General features: G+C 40.5%; 1 protein-coding gene across 7 annotated transcripts in view; it reads left to right on the top strand.

Moving 5' to 3' along the window:
• The window catches only part of LOC140453192 (protein NDRG4), a 231,680-nt gene that overhangs the window by 159,143 nt on the left and 53,927 nt on the right, over nt 1-18,610 (top strand). For all 7 annotated transcript variants that reach the window (XM_072547693.1, XM_072547696.1, XM_072547697.1 and 4 more), the window contains 3 exons: nt 3,738-3,843; nt 14,561-14,681; nt 16,311-16,373. In XM_072547693.1, coding sequence (XP_072403794.1) covers nt 3,738-3,843; nt 14,561-14,681; nt 16,311-16,373 — 290 coding nt within the window. The remainder of the gene's footprint in view (nt 1-3,737; nt 3,844-14,560; nt 14,682-16,310; nt 16,374-18,610) is intronic.

Here is an 18,610-nt window from a genome sequence, read left to right as displayed (position 1 = left end):
TCCCACCCTGCCCCCTGTAAAAACGCCATCCCATATTCCCAATTTCTTCGCCTCTGCCGCATCTGCTCCCAAGAGGACCAATTCCAATACCGAACTACGCAAATGGCCTCCTTCTTCAAAGACCGCAATTTCCCCTCCGACGTGGTCGACGCTGTCCCCCGCATCTCCTCCACTTCCCACACCTCTGCCCTTGAACCCTGCCCCTCCAATTGCCACCAGGACAGAATTCCACTGGTCCTCACCTTCCACCCCACCAATCTCCCGGATACATCGTATCATCCTCCGTCATTTGCGCCACCTCCAAACAGACTCCACCACCAGGGATATATTTCCCTCCCCTCCCCTATCAGCATTCCGGATAGACCACTCCCTCTGTGACTCCCTCATCAGGTCCACAGCCCCCACCAACCCAACCTCCACTCCTGGCACCTTCCCCTGCAAGCGCAAGAAATGCAAAACTTGTGCCCTCACCTCCCTCCAAGGCCCCAGTGGATCCTTCCATATCCGTCGCAAATTCACCTGCACCTCCACGCACATCATTTACTGTATCCGCTGCACCCGATGTGGTCTCCTCTACATTGGGGAGACAGGTCGCCTACTTGCGGAACATTTCAGGGAACACCTCTGGGACACCCGCACCAACCAAACCAACCACCCCGTGGCTGAACACTTTAACTCCCCCTCCCACTCCGCAAGGACATTGTAGGTCCTTGGCCTCCTCCATCGCCAGATCCTGACCAAACGACACCTGGAGAAAGAGCGCCTCATCTTCCGCCTAGGAAACCTCCGACCACACGGGATGAATGTAGATTTCTCCAGCTTCCTCATTTCACCCCCCCCCCCCCCCCCCACCTTATCTCAGTCCCAATCCCTGGATTCAGCACCGCCCTCTTGACCTGCAATCATCTTCCCGACATGTCCGCCCCCACCCCCTCTCCGGCCTATCACCCTCACCCTCACCTCCTTCCACCTATTGTATTCCCAGCACCCCTCCCCCAAATTCCCTCCCCCCTACCTTTTATCTCCGCCTGCTTGGCACACCAGCCTCATTCCTGAAGAACGGCTTATGCCTGAAATGTCAATTCTCCTGCTCCTCGGATGCTGCCTAGCCTGCTGTGTTTTTCCAGCACCACATTTTTCAATTCAGTAAGGTCCACTCAGTGCCTGACCTCACTCCGGTCTTGATAAAAGCATGCACAACAGATGGATGGTAAGGGTAACTGCCTTTGATGTCAAGTCAGCATTGATCAGAACTGAACTGGACTAGCCAGATACATAATGGGGCTTCAAGAGTAGGTCATAGGCTAGAAGTTCTGCATTGTGTAACTTATCTCCTCACTTATGCCTATTTGACAGACTTTGACAAGTCATGTGTACTGGAATGCTCCCCTCTTGTGTGAATGAGTGTAGTGTCAAAAGTAGTCAAAAAACTTAACACCATTCAAGACAACAGTCTGTTTGACTGGCACCCAGTCTAACATTTTCAACATTCACACCCTCCTGCAATGTACAGTGGCAGCAGTGTACATCATTTACATGATGCAGTGCAAAGCTTACCAAGGCTCTTTTGTACAGCACCTTTTGAACAGTCCACACCAAACCCATGGAAACATCGCCATCTGCAACTTCCAGTCTAAACCACTCAACATCCTGCCTTGGAAATATTTCTTGTCATTGGGCCAAAAATCCTGGCTCAGTAACTGCAGTGTAGGTGTATCTATGCCATATGAACTGCGGCAATTCAAAAAGACAGCTCACCACACTACCTTTAAGAGCAATTAGCAGTGTGAAATAAATGTTGGCCTAGTTAATGATTCCATATCCAATGTACAAATATAAAAAAAAATTGTGCATTAGTATGCAAATCTTTCAGTCTAGGACTGGAAACCTGATCGCAGGGATAATGGATCAATTTGTGGGGAGATAGTGGCGTAATGGTAATGTCACCGGATTAGTTATCCGAAACATCAAACTAATGTTCTCAGAGCATGGACTTCAATTCAACCATGGTAGACATTGAAATTTTAAATTTCAATAAAAAATTTGGAATGAAAACATGAGCCTAACATGTTGGAAGAGGAAGGTGACTGGGATAGGAGACTAGTTAAATTGCTCTTGCAGAGGTTCAGCCTGAGCTCAGTGGTCTGAATGGTCTTCTGTGTTGTAGCTAATTTAAAGATTGAATGCTTTAATTCCTGAAATGCTTTTGTAAATTGCTTTAAATCAGTGGACCTGGATTATTCTTCTCTTTGCTATGCAAAAGAGGTCCTTCCTGTCCACTGTGTCAAAACTCATTATAATTTTGTCTCATTTAAATCATCCCTCAACTTCTTTTATTCTAAAGAAACAATCCACAACATATTCATGTTTCCTAATAGTTAAAATCCTCTATCCCAGTACTTGTCTTATAAATCCATGCTCCATCATTCTTGTTTGAACGCAACTCTATAAAGTACTCTTGCTGTAGTCTAATTAGTGTTTTGTAGATTTATAACATAACCTCACTGTTCCTTAGCTAATAATTATCCTATTTGCCAATTTATCCATCTCATTTACCTCACATATGACTTTCAGGGATCTGTGTACCTTCACTCCAAGGTTCCCTCTTGCTCCACACTTCTCAGTATCCTAGCATCTGTTGTGTCTTCCTGTACCTTGTTTGTCATCCCATAAAAAATGTATTATCTCACTTCTCTAGATTGAATTCAGTTTGTCACTATTCTGCTAACCTAACCAGTCTATTGACATCTTTCTGCCATCTACAACTTTCGTCCTCACTATTGACCAGGTGACCAATTTCTGTATCATCTGTACAGTTTAAAATAGTGTCTTCTAATTGAAGTCCAATCATTGAGATATATCATGAAAGTCAAGGAACTGAGTAATAAGCCAGAAACACAAACTTCAGCAGAAAGTCTTCTGCTTAAAAATACCTGAAGAATATTGTCCTTTTTGTCTTGCCACTGAATTACATTTGGATCCAATTTGCCACTTTCTCTTGGATCCCGTGCACACTTTATTTTCTGGCCTGTCTGCCAAAATCTTGCCAAAGTACATCTGTGTTTCATCAAAAGCACTCATCACATTGTGCTGACAACTATTTGAGTGCGTTGATCATGAATGTTAACACTGTAAATGTGTTTATTTATAATAATACTTATCTGCATGTTTTTTCCTAGCTTATAATAACTTGCATGTATTTATCACAGTGTAAGGGTTTTTGTTTGATAATATGAATACATTTACAGTACCAGTGTACAGTTATAATATTGAATGTGGTTATCACAAGATATTTACATATTTATGTTAGGGTGCGAGTGTGTGTTTACAGGTAGTGAATAATTTTATAATAGAACCACTGAAGAGGAAAGACTTTGCAATCATTGCGTTAAAATTTAGGGGGGCAAAGTCAGTGATTACACAGTGCCGAATTGAAAGAGGCAGATCGATCTAATTATTGATTTTTGTAGGGGTATTTATGGAGGCAAGTATGTATGGTCAATACTAGCAAAGTTATGTGATGGGAGGGCTTGACAGTATTGATTGATCAAGGGTTACAAATGTAGAGTGGTATCTGTACAATTACTGTCAAGGCAGAGCCTATAAATAATGACTAATTACTTTCACAAGAGATTTATTACAGATAATGTTTGGGTCTGCATAGTCATCAACTCTGAGTGGTAGATGAAAAGACCTGTTTCCAGTCACTGATTGCCACTTCTGTTGAACTTCACTAGGAACATGACATTGAAACCCCCTATGGGATGTTGCATGTGGTGATACGTGGTGCACCAAAAGGAAACCGACCAGCAATCCTGACCTATCACGACGTTGGGATGAACCGTAAGTAAAGATATTTGAACAACTCACTATAAGAAAAACACATGATTCAAGCATAATACTTTAAATTTTGTTTTGGAACCAGGTTGTCATGTGATTTCTATACCCTAAGAGAAAAGGTTAAGCATTTTTCCCACTGAATTACGCACATTGGAGATAGGTGAACTTAAAAGAGCTTAATTTATGGAATTATTTGTAATGGATTTGATGGGAAGAGGATTTAGCTGTCAGAATTCTATATAATAGAGTGAATGAGATGTTGTTTGGTCTAGCGGAATTGTATTTAGTAGATTTGAATTAGAAATAATTTGATTTATTGAAATACTCGATAGTGGAATTGAATCGGAAGGGTTTTCATGTACTAGAATGCTGTATATTGGATTGAAGGGTGGTGGGGGGGGGGCGGGTGTTTGGACTATTGGAATTCTATACGTTGTAATTAAATGGGAAGAGGTATTGGAATTTTTAGTGACAGAACGAATGGGAAAAAGTTCATTCTATTGGAATTCTAAACAATAGGAATGAATACAATGGGCTTTGTCTGATTAAAAATTATGTGGAAATATAGGAAACAATTTATGTTTGAAGAGGGTTTTCCACTACATTAGTAAGGAGAAGCAGTTTAATGATGCAACAAAATATCCAGGCAGAATGATAAAAATGTTCAATTTCTGATAGGTGCTGAGTAATGTATGGCTGGTTCAATTGACTATGCTAGAATTAGCCTACAGCAGCCTGCATAAGAAAAGGGGAAACCGCCTTGGATCACAGTGTTTAATGTAACTTTCTTAGTAGCTTTGAGAATGAAATCAAATCCATTTTAAATGTGACCTTTGCCTTTGCTCACATAGTCTGGTTCCATACCATTATTCAGTATCTTGGTTCACAGGAATTTATGAATTGCTACATAACAGAAGAACAAGCTCTAACTAGTTTGACACCCACCACCATAATAAAACGGTAATAAAATCATTCACTAAGTACAGCAATTTCTATCAGTTAGTCTTCCACTGTCCAGGATTGAGGGGAGAAACACTAGCCCCTCATATTTGATAGTTTTGTGAGTCCATAGGTTCAATATCATCTGTTCCTTTCAAATGACTTACCACATGTTTTATATTATGAATTCATTGTAATCCAAAATATTATTTTCAAAGAATCTATTAAGTGTTGGATGCCTGTACGATTTTACTGAGTAATCTGTTCCATAGGTTCATTAAGATATTATTCTTGCAGATTAATTATACTCCTGCAATCCACTCCATTACAACTGCCTCAAATAGAGCACTGTTATAATTGATTCTGCTTTCAAGTTTAAATATTTAATGGTTTGTATTATTTAGTCATAGAATCAGAGTTGTAAAGCATACAATTAGACCCTTCAGTCCAACTTGTCCATGCCAACCAGGTATCATAAATAAATCTAGTCCCATTTGTCAGCACTTGGCCCATATCCCTCCCAGTCCATCCTATTCATATACCCATCTTGATGCCTTTTAAATGTTGTAATTGTGTCAGCCTCCACCACTTCCTCTGGCAGCTTATTCCTATACACTCGCCACTCTCAGCATGAAGGAATTGCCCCTTAAGTCCCTTTTAAATTTTTCCTCTTTCACCTTCGACCTATGCCTTCTAGTTTTGGACTCCCCCAGCCCAGGGAATAGTCCTCATCTATTCATCCTATCCATGCCCCTTATGAGCTTATAAAACTCTATAAGATCACCCCTTAGCCTCCAACGCTCCAGAGAAAGTAGTCCCAGTGTATTCAGCCTGTCCCTATAAATTAACCCCTCCAACCCTAGCAACATTCTTGTAAATCTTTTCTGAACCCTTTCAAGTTTCACTACATCCTTCCTATAGCGGGGAGACCAGAATTGCATGCAGTATTCCAACAGGGGCCTAACCAATGCCCTGTACTGCTGCAACATGACCTCCCAACTTCTATACTTGATGCACTGACCAATAAAGACAACCATATCAAATACCACCTCCCATTATCCTGTCGACCTGCGACCCTCCTTTCAAGGAACTGTGAACCCGCACTCCAAGGCCTGTTTGTTCAGCAACATTCACCAGGCCCTTCCCGCTAATTTTGGTGTCATCTGCAAACTTACTAACTGTATCTATGTTCACATCCAAATCATTTATACAAATGATGAGAAACAGTGGACCCAGCACAGATCCTTGTGGCCCATCGCTGGTCACAGGCCTCCAGTCTGAAAACCAACTCTCCTCCACCGCCCTCTGTCTTCTGCCTTTGAGCCAGTTATGTATACAAATGACGAGAAACAGTCCCTGTATTACATCTGAGCGAAACTGGCCAACCAGTCTACCATGAGATACGTTGTCGAGTGCCTTACTGAAGTCTTCATAGATCACATCCACTGTTCTGCCCTCATCAATCCTCTTCTTTACTTCTGCAAAAAACTCAGTCAAGTTAGTGAGACACAACTTCCCATGCATGAAGCCACATTGACTATCCCTAATCAGTCCTTGCTTTTCCAAATACATGTAAATCCTGTCCTTCATCCTTAAGAATCTTAAAAATAGTGATCTTCCTACCTTGCAATATTCATTTTACCAGTGGGAAACTGTCCAATTTATTTTATTGTTTGTCATAACCCAATCCATCTTCCTCTTCCATCGAGAATGACAGTTTTGAACAACGTATTGGCAAGAGGCTGCAAGGAGGCAAGTTTCAAAAAACCGTTGTCCACCCCTTCCCATGTTGACTGTAGCTTTGTGTATCGCTTTATTCATGGCTTCACTTTGTGTGTGGTGTACACCTCTATTTAATGAATAATCCTTATTGAAAGGAACTGAAGCATGAGTGCCAATTTTTTTGATCGCTATTGAACAGTAATCCTCATGAAGAACTTGAGTTTTGTTTTGGCCAATTTATAAAATTGATTCAAATTAAATTTATATTGATGAATTTAGTTTTGGACTGGACACTAACTTTATTAAATTATTAAACACAGTCCTGGGTTGTGTTTCCACCACCTATTTGAGGTGCAAATCAGGTCACAAAACAATGATGATAGCTTCATTTTGCTAGAAAATTTTCCTATGCCTTCATGGTCCAAAAAAGATGTTTTGGTTTGCTGGGTCTGGAAAGCTTGGGTGCAAAATACTCATGGACCTCTTCAGAGGTTGGTTCCTCAAATGTCTGGACACACAGGAAAAAGTTATTGCTTTCTGCACACTATTTTTCAATGTTGTGAGTTTTGCAAGCTGTTGTTTTTTTAAAAAAAAAAGTACTTCCAGAGAGTTTGATGCTGGATTGGCAATTTTGAGGAGTCAGGGACATATTGAAAGGTGTGTGTAAGCTCTTTTTTTTCATTTTCAAATTATTATTATGTCATTATTATATGCTGTAATGTAATGCGGATTTTTTCTAATGCAGTGATTCATCATAGGGATCTGTCCTTTTAAAGAAAAGTTAATCCTTGAATTAACATGCATTTTGCCATGCTTTATAGTACCTTTCTAGTTGTCAAAAGCACGATAATGCATTTAAAAGGTGGAATAAAAGCCCAAATACTCTCTGCTGTCACGATTTGCGCTTTGATTTAAATTGACAAAATGTGCTATTTGTTTTGAAAGTTGAAAAAAAAACTTTGTGCTTGTACACCCCCCTCCCAATTTGATAGATTTTCGGGTTTGGAATGGGATACCATTTTTATTCCGTCAGTTTCAGGCAATGTAGCAGGAGACTTTGTTGTTTTGACAGCTGTAGCCATTATGAATAGAATCATAGAATCCTTACTGTGTGTAAGCAGGCCATTCAGCCCGTTGAGCCCACACCAACTCTTCAAAGAGCATCCCACCCAGACCGATCCCTCACCCTATCCCTGTAAGCTTGCATTTCCCATGGCTAGTCCACCTCGCCCACATATCCCTAGATACAATGAGCAATTTACCATGGCCAAGCCACGTAACTTGCATATCTTTTGGACTTTGGGAGGAAACCGGGGCGCCCAGAGGAAACCCATACAGACACAGGAGAATGTGCAAACTCCATAGTCACCCAAGAGTGGAATTGAATCCGGGTCCCTGATGCTGTGTGGCAGCAACGCTAACCACTGAACCACCAGGCTGCTACAATAATTGTCTGTATTTTAGAAGCTTATAATAGCTTTAGCTGAGAAGTGTTCTATAATCCATGAATTTTTGAAAATTTTAAGAGGCTTTAAGAACAAATTATGCCTTCGTGATTTTGTTTTGTTACTTGCAAATCTAACAGGCACTTGAAGAATTTAAAATTATTTTCAACTGAAGGTAGTTTCTTTACTGGAATCACTGAGTGTGTTTTGAGTACAGGGTTTTATTAGATTATTAAAAGTACAAATGTTTTCCAACAATTTAAAAATAATTCCCATTGTTGTTGTATGGCTCTGGTGGGTGCTAAGTAGTGCATACTGAGAAAGTGGATATGGAGGTGAAATTTGTGGTAATGGGGATGTGAGGCACATGAAAACAGTATGATCAATCTAAAGGCACATGGGAGGGCTGGCATGAGTTGCTGAATCTGTGAAGTTTAGGGAACCTTGAAGTTTTGTAAGGAATTGAGCTGCTGTGTTGGAGAACCAAGGTGAGCCTTCTAACTGTTCTATATTCTCATCCAAACTCATTCATCTAATTAGAGCTCTCAAAATACACTGTGAACCTTAATTTTGTATGAAAAACTAAAAGTCCAAATGAATCTTGGAGAGGTCATTTTTTTTGTGAATCTACACAAAACATTTGGTCTGCTATTTCTGAAAAAAAATCCTTTTGCTTTTTTCCTTAAATGCATATGTAGGAGTAAAGGTGCAGTTCTATCTATCAGCATTATGTTAATGGTATATAAAAACTTTGTGCATTTATGAGATTAATAGTTTTCTGACTTGGAGGTGAAGTGAGGGGCCTGGAATTACCCAATGGTTGTCAGATTTCAAGTAGATTTGATATTGAGCCTGTTCCAAGGACCTTGAACTTTTCATTTATGTATGAAATGATTTGGAATTTCCTCTAAAATAATCTCTTAAAGTAGAGTTCTTTGTGTATTGCCCAAACTTGATCGATTTCCCACAACTCTTCATTGTATTTCTATGCCGCTGCACTGAAACAGAGCTTTGAGCACAAAGGCATGAAATAAAGCAGTTTAGGAACTCTGAAAAAGATTCTTTAGAATTCTAAAACATTTTTATTTGTGTGGCAGAAAACAGGTTGAAGTAGTAATGAAATGTAGTTTTTCTGCTCATTTCACTGTTTCTATACAGATTTGTCATATTAAAAAACTTGTTTAACCTGAAAGTCAAGGTGTATTGCTAAAAGAGTTTTACTTATTTGAGACATGAAGGATAATCGGTGGGTATCTAGACTATTTTTCCTGGAGTGTGCATGGGTTGTTAGTGACTCTTTACACATTGTTCCATTCATTTCTAATATAAAGTAACCTTAGATTCATAAGAAACACATACCTATTGAGTAGCCATCTCTGTGGTGAACATTAACTGAAAAGCACAAGAGAAAGCATGAACTGTACTGACCCTTACCATCATGACTCATGTTTAAGGGATAGCCTTACCTTTTAGATATCTTATTATGGAGGCCTTGTGATGTGGATTCCTTCCACAAAGGAAGTCTTGATACCATGACCACCTCTTGTGCCATTATTCTTACAAAGTAATCTTAGCAAACCTAATTTTCAGACTCTAGTTGGATGTATTCCTAGAGATTTTATCTCATCATCTTCCACCTCCAACCAGCTCAGCCCCTTGCTCCTCGCTCTGGTCATTCATCTATAAGGTACAAGTCAGGAGTATGATGGAATACTTCTATTTGTATGGATGGGCGCAGCTCCACCAACACTCAAGAAGCGTGACACCAACCAGGGTAAAGCAACCCACTTGATTGGCAACCACATCCACAAACATCCACTCCCTCCATCACTGATGCTCAGTCACAGCAGCGATGCCCAGGTCCCGCTTATGAATATATTTTTTTTAAATGTTAGGTTGACTTACTTAAGCGCCATCATAAAAGTGGGCATTAGTGTTTATAATGGGGAAAAATGCTGAGATGGTGTGTTTGCAGATGTGAGACTTAAGTATTCTATAAATGGGGGAGGAAATCTTCAATGACGATATTGATACAAACGAAAATGTTATGCCTTTTGAGCATTCAAGATGTCAGAACTGTTTAAATCACCACAGAGAATGTAGCTTCAAAAGTGCTCCATTTCAAAAGTGTCACATGGAAAAATGTCACAACTCAATGGGTCACATGGTCCAAGGAACAAATGTCATCATCATTTCATATAACCGGTTTGTATGATTTATCAATAAGAGCAAAAATGAGTAAGGATTAAGTAAAACAAGAGAGTTCAGCAATCCAACTTATCAATTCTTCTGATACCAACGTTACTATTCGTGAATCTGCAAAAATAACAAACTATCCTGTTAAACTGCTCAGCTAAGGTTTAGATTTTTAAGGATTTGTGCCAAGATTAGAGGCCTTTAAAATGCCAAGCAGGACCCAGAAGTGGAAGCCCAGAATCCATTTGCAGTGCAGAGTGATGACTAAGATTTTCCCTGGGAGTCCGCAGGACAAATACACAATTTGTTATTACCTAGCACCTTTTTAATATGACAAAATGTTCCTTGAGACTTAATGGAGGCACTGCAAGATATTAACACTGAGCCACATAGAGAGGGATTAGGGTGGAAGAGTGAAAGCTTGGCCAACACCTTTAAAGAAGGTCCTAAAGTGACGTAGAGAGAGACAGAGGGGTTCAGGGAGGGGTGTCCAGAATTCAGGGCACAGGTAGTTGAAAACATGGCTACCAATAGTGGAGTGATTAAATGTTTTCAATCAGACCTTTACGATTGAACTGTGGTAGAGTCAATGTCTTCACTTATGAGGTGACTGTGGGGGCTTTACATAAGGGCTGACCTACAATTGGAGGCTGTCTGTCTTCCTGTTCTTGCTCATCTCTTCCTGTATATGTGTTTTATAAAGTAGGAAATCCAGCTTTGCAAGCCAGAAAATGATGCCTGAACTTCCTTTGGTGCAACAAGCTTATTAAGATGCAGAGCACGGAGATCTGTTGCTTTTTGCGACTAATTTGTTACTGTGAGAATTGTAACTCATTGAAGGATTATGAAAATGATAGACCATATACACCACATCCACAGCTCAACCTTCATCAACTTTTCTAGTCACATCCTCAAAGAACTCGATAAGGTTTGTGAGGCATGACCTGCCCCTCTCAAAGCTGTGTTGACTGCATTTAATCAAGCCATGCTCTTCCAGATGGTCATAAATCCTATCCCTCAGAATCCTTTCTAACACCTTGCAGACGACAGACGTGAGACTTACTGGTCTTGTCCAGATAATCCAAAATTTGGATAATTGAATGCCAGATAATTGAGGTTTTTCTGTAGTTGCTGTTGTAATGTCGACACGCCCACACAACTGAGGGAAGCGAGATCTATGATTTTGACTCTGACTCTGTACAGTGTGAGAGCAGTGATATTATTCCAAGTTATGATTGTGTGTGGCTCAAAGGGGAACGTGCGTGTGGTTATGTTTTCATGCATCTACTACCCTGGTCTTTGTAAGGGGTAGCGATCATGGGTTTGGAAGGTGTTGTTGGAGGAGCCTGGGCAAGTTATTGCAGTGCATCTCAAGGATGATTCTTGTTGCTCCTACCGAGCATTGGTGGTGAATGGTGTAAGTGTTCAAAATGATGGATGGAGTATCAATCAAGTTGGATGCTTTTCCAGGGATGATGTTTAGCTTCTTGTGTTATTAGAGCTACACCAATCCAAACAAGCAGCAAGTGTTGCATCAAGCTGCTGGCTTGAGCCTTATAAATGGTGGATAAGTACGAGGGAAGCCAGGACCAAGTTAACTGCTGCAAAATTCCTGGAGCATTCCACGTGGTATAAGACTTCCTTTTGCTGAAATCAGCTTGGAAGACATACTTCAGAATAATACTGAGAAAAATTACAATTTTTTTTAACTTGTATTTGAGAGTTAACTTGGCTCTGTTTGCTGGGCAACTGGCATGTGCTGCAGATTGACATCAGCAGCATGGGTTCAGATCCTGTACCCACAGAGGTCATCTTGAAGACCCTGCCTTCTCATCATTGCACCTTTGTCTGAAGCATGGTGATCCTTGGGCTAATTTCACCATGAGCCATTTCTCTCTAATGACAGAGTAGCTTGTGATCCTCTGTGGACAATGACTACTTTCATTTTCTTGCTGATAGAGATGGATTCTGTGATTATGCCTCCAGTCAAATATTTCCTTTGAAAACAGGTATTTTAATTCATCTGAAGTACTTTTGTACTTAACAATTAATAGGTTCTTATATCTCATAGATTCATGTCTTGGAAGATGTGTTTCTTGAAGGCAGATGATATTGATGGCATGCTGCTGGTTAAGGGTGGTAACTAAATGTTTCTTGGACACCGATAATCTTCAAAGTTTGGGAGAAGATTTGTAGCTCAGGTGCTTGTTGTTGTGGTTCTGTTCGCCGAGCTTGGAATTTGTGTTGCAGACATTTCGTCCCCTGTCTAGGTGACATCCTCAGTGCTTGGGAGCCTCCTGCGAAGCGCTTCTGTGATGTTTCCTCTGGTATTTGTAGTGATTTGTATCTGCCGCTTCCAGTTGTCAGTTCCAGCTGTCCGCTGCAGTGGCCGGTATATTGGGTCCAGGTCGATGTGCTTATTGATTGAACCTGTGGATGAGTTTTAGAGTGTGAAGTGCTGGCCCAGCAATGTGGGAGCTGCAATATTCATGTTGCTGATGGAGTTTGATGCTGTAATATCACAATTTTTCAAATGCAGACTTGATGAATTTGCTAGGAGGTTTGTTGGCTTTCCTGGTGGAGTTGAGATACTGAGTGGTGACCTGACAACCGTGCAGATCCATTACCACCCCAGTGTGGTGGCAGCCTGCTCATATCAAATTTATTGATGTATCAATCAACTCAACAGTGTACATACTTGCAAGTATTCTTCAACCAAGTCACCTCTCCTAGTTCCTAGTGATGAAACACATTGATCTGTCTCTGTCTCTATTGGTTTTCATTTGTTGGAACCTAATGTCAAGTCTTGGAATGATGTTCCTGAGATGTGACATATAAATTACAAAAAGGAGGAAAACCAATAGTAGAGCCTCCAGAATGTGGAGGAGATTAGTGTGATTAGTTCTGTTGAATGCTACAAGGAATTTAAATATGTTGAGAATGATAGTTCATTATAGTCACAATTATACTTCATGTGTTTTTGATTAGAACAATTTTGGTGATGTAGAAGGTTTGGAAACCTGATTGATTTGAACAGTTAAAGAATTGTAGGGATGGGGGAATATGATATGATTTGGGAGATAACAACATACATTGACCCTGGAGAGGAAAGTGAGATCAGAGATATAGTAATAATTTACAAGTCAAAAAGTTGTCCAGCATTTTTGAAGGAGGGGAGATAGTGATAGCAAATATGAAGGGATGGGTATGGTATTTGAAGAGATTAGTTTGTTTACAATTGAAGTTAAAATATTTTCCTGGCTCGGAGTCAAGAAGGGAAGTGGTCAGCAATTCTTGGTAGCAGAAGGTTGGTTTTCTGGAAAATATGAGTAAGAAGAGGGCATTAGGAGAAATAGCGTTGAAACTAGAGTACCATTCACATTACACAAATGCCAGGCAATGACCATCTCCAAGACAGAATCCAGCCATTTCCCATTAACATTCAATATCATTACTATCACTGAATCCTTCACTATCAACACCATGACCAGAAGCTGAACTGGACTAGCTCTATAAATAGTGTGGCTACAACAACTGGCTAGAGACTTGGAATCCTGCAGCAAGTAACTCGCCTCCTGATTCCCCATAGCCTGTCCATGATCTACAAGGCACAATTCAGAAGTGTGATAGAATACTCCACACGCTTGCATGCATGGGTATAGTTCCAATCACACTCAAGCACCATGACACAATCCAGACAAAGTGCCCTACTTGATTGGCACACATCTACACCCTCCACCACTGATTTTCAGAAGCAGCAGTGTGTACCATCTGCAATATGCACATCAGAAGTTCACCAAGGCTCCTTAGACAGCACCTTCAAAACCCAAGGCCTCTACCAACTAGAAGGACAAGGGCAGCAGATACATGGAGACTCAACAGCTGCAAGTTCTCCTCCAAGCCAATCATTGAAATATATCACTGTTCCAAACTCCTGGAGCTATATTTCTAACAGTATTGTGGGTTTACCTTCGGTAAATGCAGTGGTTCAAGAATCAGCTCACCCTTGCCTTTTCAAGGACAACCAGAGATGGACAATACATTCTGACCCAGTCAATAAAGCTCACATTTCATAAAATAGGTCCAGGACTAGGTCACTGGATGCCCTTGGTGTCAGTTTGACTTAGTGGATAGGTAGATGGGGCAGATGTAGCTGGGCACACTTAATAGTTTTAGTTACCAACTGTCAAACTGAGGAACTTTGGGATTAAGTATGGTTGTAGGAGGAATGAATTGTTTGAATTCTATCCAGTTTCTGTGGTACAGAAGTGTTGTAGCTGTGTGGGAATAAGATTAAGGTTGTATTAGTCTTGTTTCTTCTGATTCACTGTTACTGACCAAGTGTTTTTCTCAATCTTCCAGTACCTTCAGGAACTGTCAATGTTAAAACCACTGAGTTTTATGGATTTTTTTTTCAGATAAACTTTGCTACAACACATTCTTCAACTTTGAGGATATGCAGGAAATCACCAAGCATTTTGTCGTGTGCCATATCGATGCTCCAGGTCAGCAGACAAATGCCTCGCAGTTTCCTTCAGGGTGAGTCCCACTGACATTGTGTCAATCCACATCAGTTTACCATTCTTTATTCAGCCCTGTAGTGTAAAATTGAATGAAGTTACATTCAAATCACCCAAACATCTCTCCAGATTTCATAACTTCCACTCTGTTACAGAGAGGGTGAAAATGAGGACTGCAGACGCTGGAGATTAGAGTCGAAAGTGTGGTGCTGGAAAAGCATAGCAGTTCAGGCAGCATCCAAGGAGCAGGAAGATCGGCGTTTCAGGCAAAAGCCCTTCATCAGGAGCGCGGATGAAGTGCTCATTTCTGATGAAGGGCTTTTGGCTGAAACGTCGATTTTCCTGCTCCTTGGATGCTTTTTCAGCACCACACACTCAACTCTCCTCTGTTACATTCTAGTCGTAACTTCCATTAGAGTATCCATTCTTCCACATGTAACCCATGTGAACCTTTTTGATTTGACACCAGCTTATAAGTGGCTCCCAAATTTCCTTCATTTATATTAATTCTTTGGTGTAAGAGTCATGGGCAAGATCTGGTGTTTATTTAGAAAGTGGCAGTGGGCCTTGTGGAATAAGCCCACCTAAAATGCTGACAGGTGCTGAGTTCCAGGATTTTGACCCAGCATTGATGAAGAAATGAGGGTATCTGAACACATTAGGTCAATGTGTGACTTCAAGGAGAACACAGATGGTGGTATTACATGGTGGAGGAGGCGATAGAGTAGCAGTATCACTGGACTAGTAACCCAGTGATCCAGACCAATACTATGGATTCAAATTTCCCTGCAAGAGTTGGTGGAATTTAAATTAATAATAAATCTGGCATATGAACTAATCAGAGCAAGGGGTCATGAAACTGCCACTGACTTGTAAGAACTCATCTGGTTGACCACGTAGGAAAGGAAATCTTCCATTGTTTCATTGTTTCATGAAAAAGATCGTGCTGGCCTTTTTCTTCTCGATATTCATTATTTTATCTATATAAACTCTCTAAACCCGATGATTAGGTTGTATCCTGTAATTAATTCACTCTTGGGTGACCATTATTCTATGAATAAAGTCTGTGGTTAGATTACCAAGTTGTAGGTATGCAATGACTTGTCACTTTTGCGATATACTATACACTGAAAACTAGGTGTCTGCAGACACAACCACTCCGGCTGCCTGTCCAAACTTTGCCTCTGTCACCAGTGGCACACTTTCCTATATGCCATTCCTTGATTATCTATCTGATAATTATGCAAAATTCAGCATATGCAAAGTTACCAACCTCTGTGAAATAGAGTTTTTGAAACTTGGAGTAATTGTTGGAAATTTGTGATGCCCAGTCCTACATAGTATAGTTTCTATGGGGTGGGATTGTCCCAATGCTTCACATTAACTTTGGCAAATGATCAATGTATGACCTAGTGAAATAGCTGAATGATAATTTAAGCTATTGCTCCAGAATTTCTACAGCAGAATATCAGGAATTCATGTACGATTTCTGTCTCTACCCTTTGTTAAGTGTTTGTCTCTTGACTCCTGTCACCTTGGTAATACATTGGTGTTTATTATGTTATCTCAAGTTCCTCCATCTATGCCATCTCATGTATGGAAGGTATTCTTGTCACTAATTGCTTTTGCATGTGTGTCCTTTATAAAGGTACCAGTTCCCGACCATGGACCAGTTGGCTGCGATGTTGCCAAGTGTAGTTCAGCATTTTGGGTGAGTTGTCCTATATTAACTGTTGTCTTGTATACAGTATAATTTTGCCTTGAGTCCTGTAACTTTAATTATATGTTATGAAACACTCAGTATTTACTGAGTGCTATATGGTGGTGTTAGTGTGGAGGTAAGGGTGTATTGGGAATAGAGATTTCTGGTTCAAAGTTAGGAAACCTAGAAGAATGGGGTCATGGGAGAAAATCTGGAATTCTGAACCAGGAATATTTGGGGAAGCCAGAGTAGGCCAGGGAATCATTTTCAGAGTAGGAGCAAACTCTAGAAAATGGGAAGTGGCTGGGCAAAGATTGAATTCAGGCAGCATCAGGGAGGCCAGTGAAGGCAGAGATCGAGAAGTTTGGAATGGGGACAGTCAGTGTCTAGAGTCAGTTAGGATACTGGAGTTAGGACAGTCCAGGCTAATACTGGGGTAAAGATCGTACCCTGTCACAGGGTATCCCATCACCATTTGTTAATGAAGGAGTAAGCAGGATCATGTCGCTAACTAAGAGGCTCTGGATCCAACAGTTCTCACCTCTGTTGAATCACTGGGTTCCTGAGGTTTAGAACCTAAGCTAACCAGGACTAAGTTTATATTAGTTCATAAATATTAATAACACGGTTTACTATAATTAAATTGCCAACCTCCCTCCTGTGAATGTGCTGGGTGCCGGCTTTTCTATATACTCTAGAAAACTGGAAGTTTAGTTTCAGACTTCTGATATTTTAACTTCCCACCCAACACAGACCATTTTTGTAGTTGCAGTTTCCCACTTTTTGTTGCTAAGCATCCAGGATTTCTAAGTAACACTATAGCCCAGTGTCACTTTTTCAGGTTCTGTCTAGTCCTTTAAGAAAATGCAGAATGACTAGAATCAGGAGTTGTTGAGATTCCCAATCATAACAGTCCCCTTTTGAAGTCACTAACCTTTTTCCAGCTCTTAACCAACTTAGATTCATAGAACATGGAAACAGACCCTTTAGCCCTACTCGTCCATACCGTCCAGACATCCCAAACTGCCAGCCCATATCTTTCTAGCCCTGCTTTAAATACCCATCCACACCAGTTCCTCTGGTTGCTCATTCTATTCCCGCATCAGTCTGTGTAAAAAGGTTAGCCCTCTGATCCTTTTTATATTTTTCTTCTCTCACCTTAAATCTATGCCCTTAAATCTATGCCCACTAGTTTTGAACTCTCCCACCCTAGAAAAAAGATCTTGGCTATTTACTCGTGCCAATGCCCCTCATGATTTTATAAACCTCTATGAAGTCACTCCTCAGCCTCCAGTGTTCCAGGCATAAACGACCCAGCCTATTCAGCTTCCCCCTAAAGCTCAAACCCTCCAGTCCCAGCAAAACCCGTGTAAATCTTGTCTGCATCCTCTCTGGTTTAACAACATTCTTCCTGTACAAGGGTGACCAGAATTGTACACAGTAATTTCACAATGTACAGATTAGAGACTGAGTGCTCAAGGCCCCATCATTCAGAATTTCTGCCTTTTGGCCATGTCCATAATGACTATTTAATAATGAATTGTGTTCCACTGGAAATTGGGTTCAACACCAATGTATTGTGTAACTCCTTTTCAAATCCATGTGATAAACTGTTGCACATGAAGCCCTTCCATAGGAAATAGCATCAGGAGTAGTGCGTTCAAACCTTTGAGCATTCTATTTGGTCATGGCTAATTTGTACCTCAACTCCATTACTTCCTTTGTCCTATTTTTAGGTATTTAGAGTGATGTTAGCAGCCCTCCACTCCTGAGGCATCTCACTTGTGACCAGAGCGGAGTTCAAAATTACTGTCAGGTTCCTTTCCTCCCTCAACAGCCTGAAATAGATCTGATTTAAACCTGTAGATTTATCCACTTCAAATCTACTAAACCCATTAGTTAGCTATCGTTGACTGACCTTCCTTGAGTTTTTGCATCTTAAAGGAATGTATAGTTGCTGCCAGTGATATAATAGTTCATTAAAGACTATCGTTGCCGATGTACAGTCATTCCTTTTGTTTAATTATCGCAATTCAGCACAGCCGATTTGTCATCCTTTCATAATCTTTCTAATTCAAATGTAACACCCTTACTTCAGAATTAACTACGTCACTTTCAAGCATAATTTAAATGTTATCATGTTGTGATTAGTCATTTCTTAAGGTTCTTTTACAACAAGGTTGAGAATTAGTCCTTTTTCGTTATATAATACGAGACCCAAAATAGTACATGCTTTATTTTACTCA

This window comes from Chiloscyllium punctatum, chromosome 26 (genome assembly GCF_047496795.1).
Source record: "Chiloscyllium punctatum isolate Juve2018m chromosome 26, sChiPun1.3, whole genome shotgun sequence".
NCBI lineage: Eukaryota > Metazoa > Chordata > Chondrichthyes > Orectolobiformes > Hemiscylliidae > Chiloscyllium > Chiloscyllium punctatum.
Note: the sequence above shows the minus strand (reverse complement) of the source record. Positions and strands in the feature narration are given on the sequence as shown.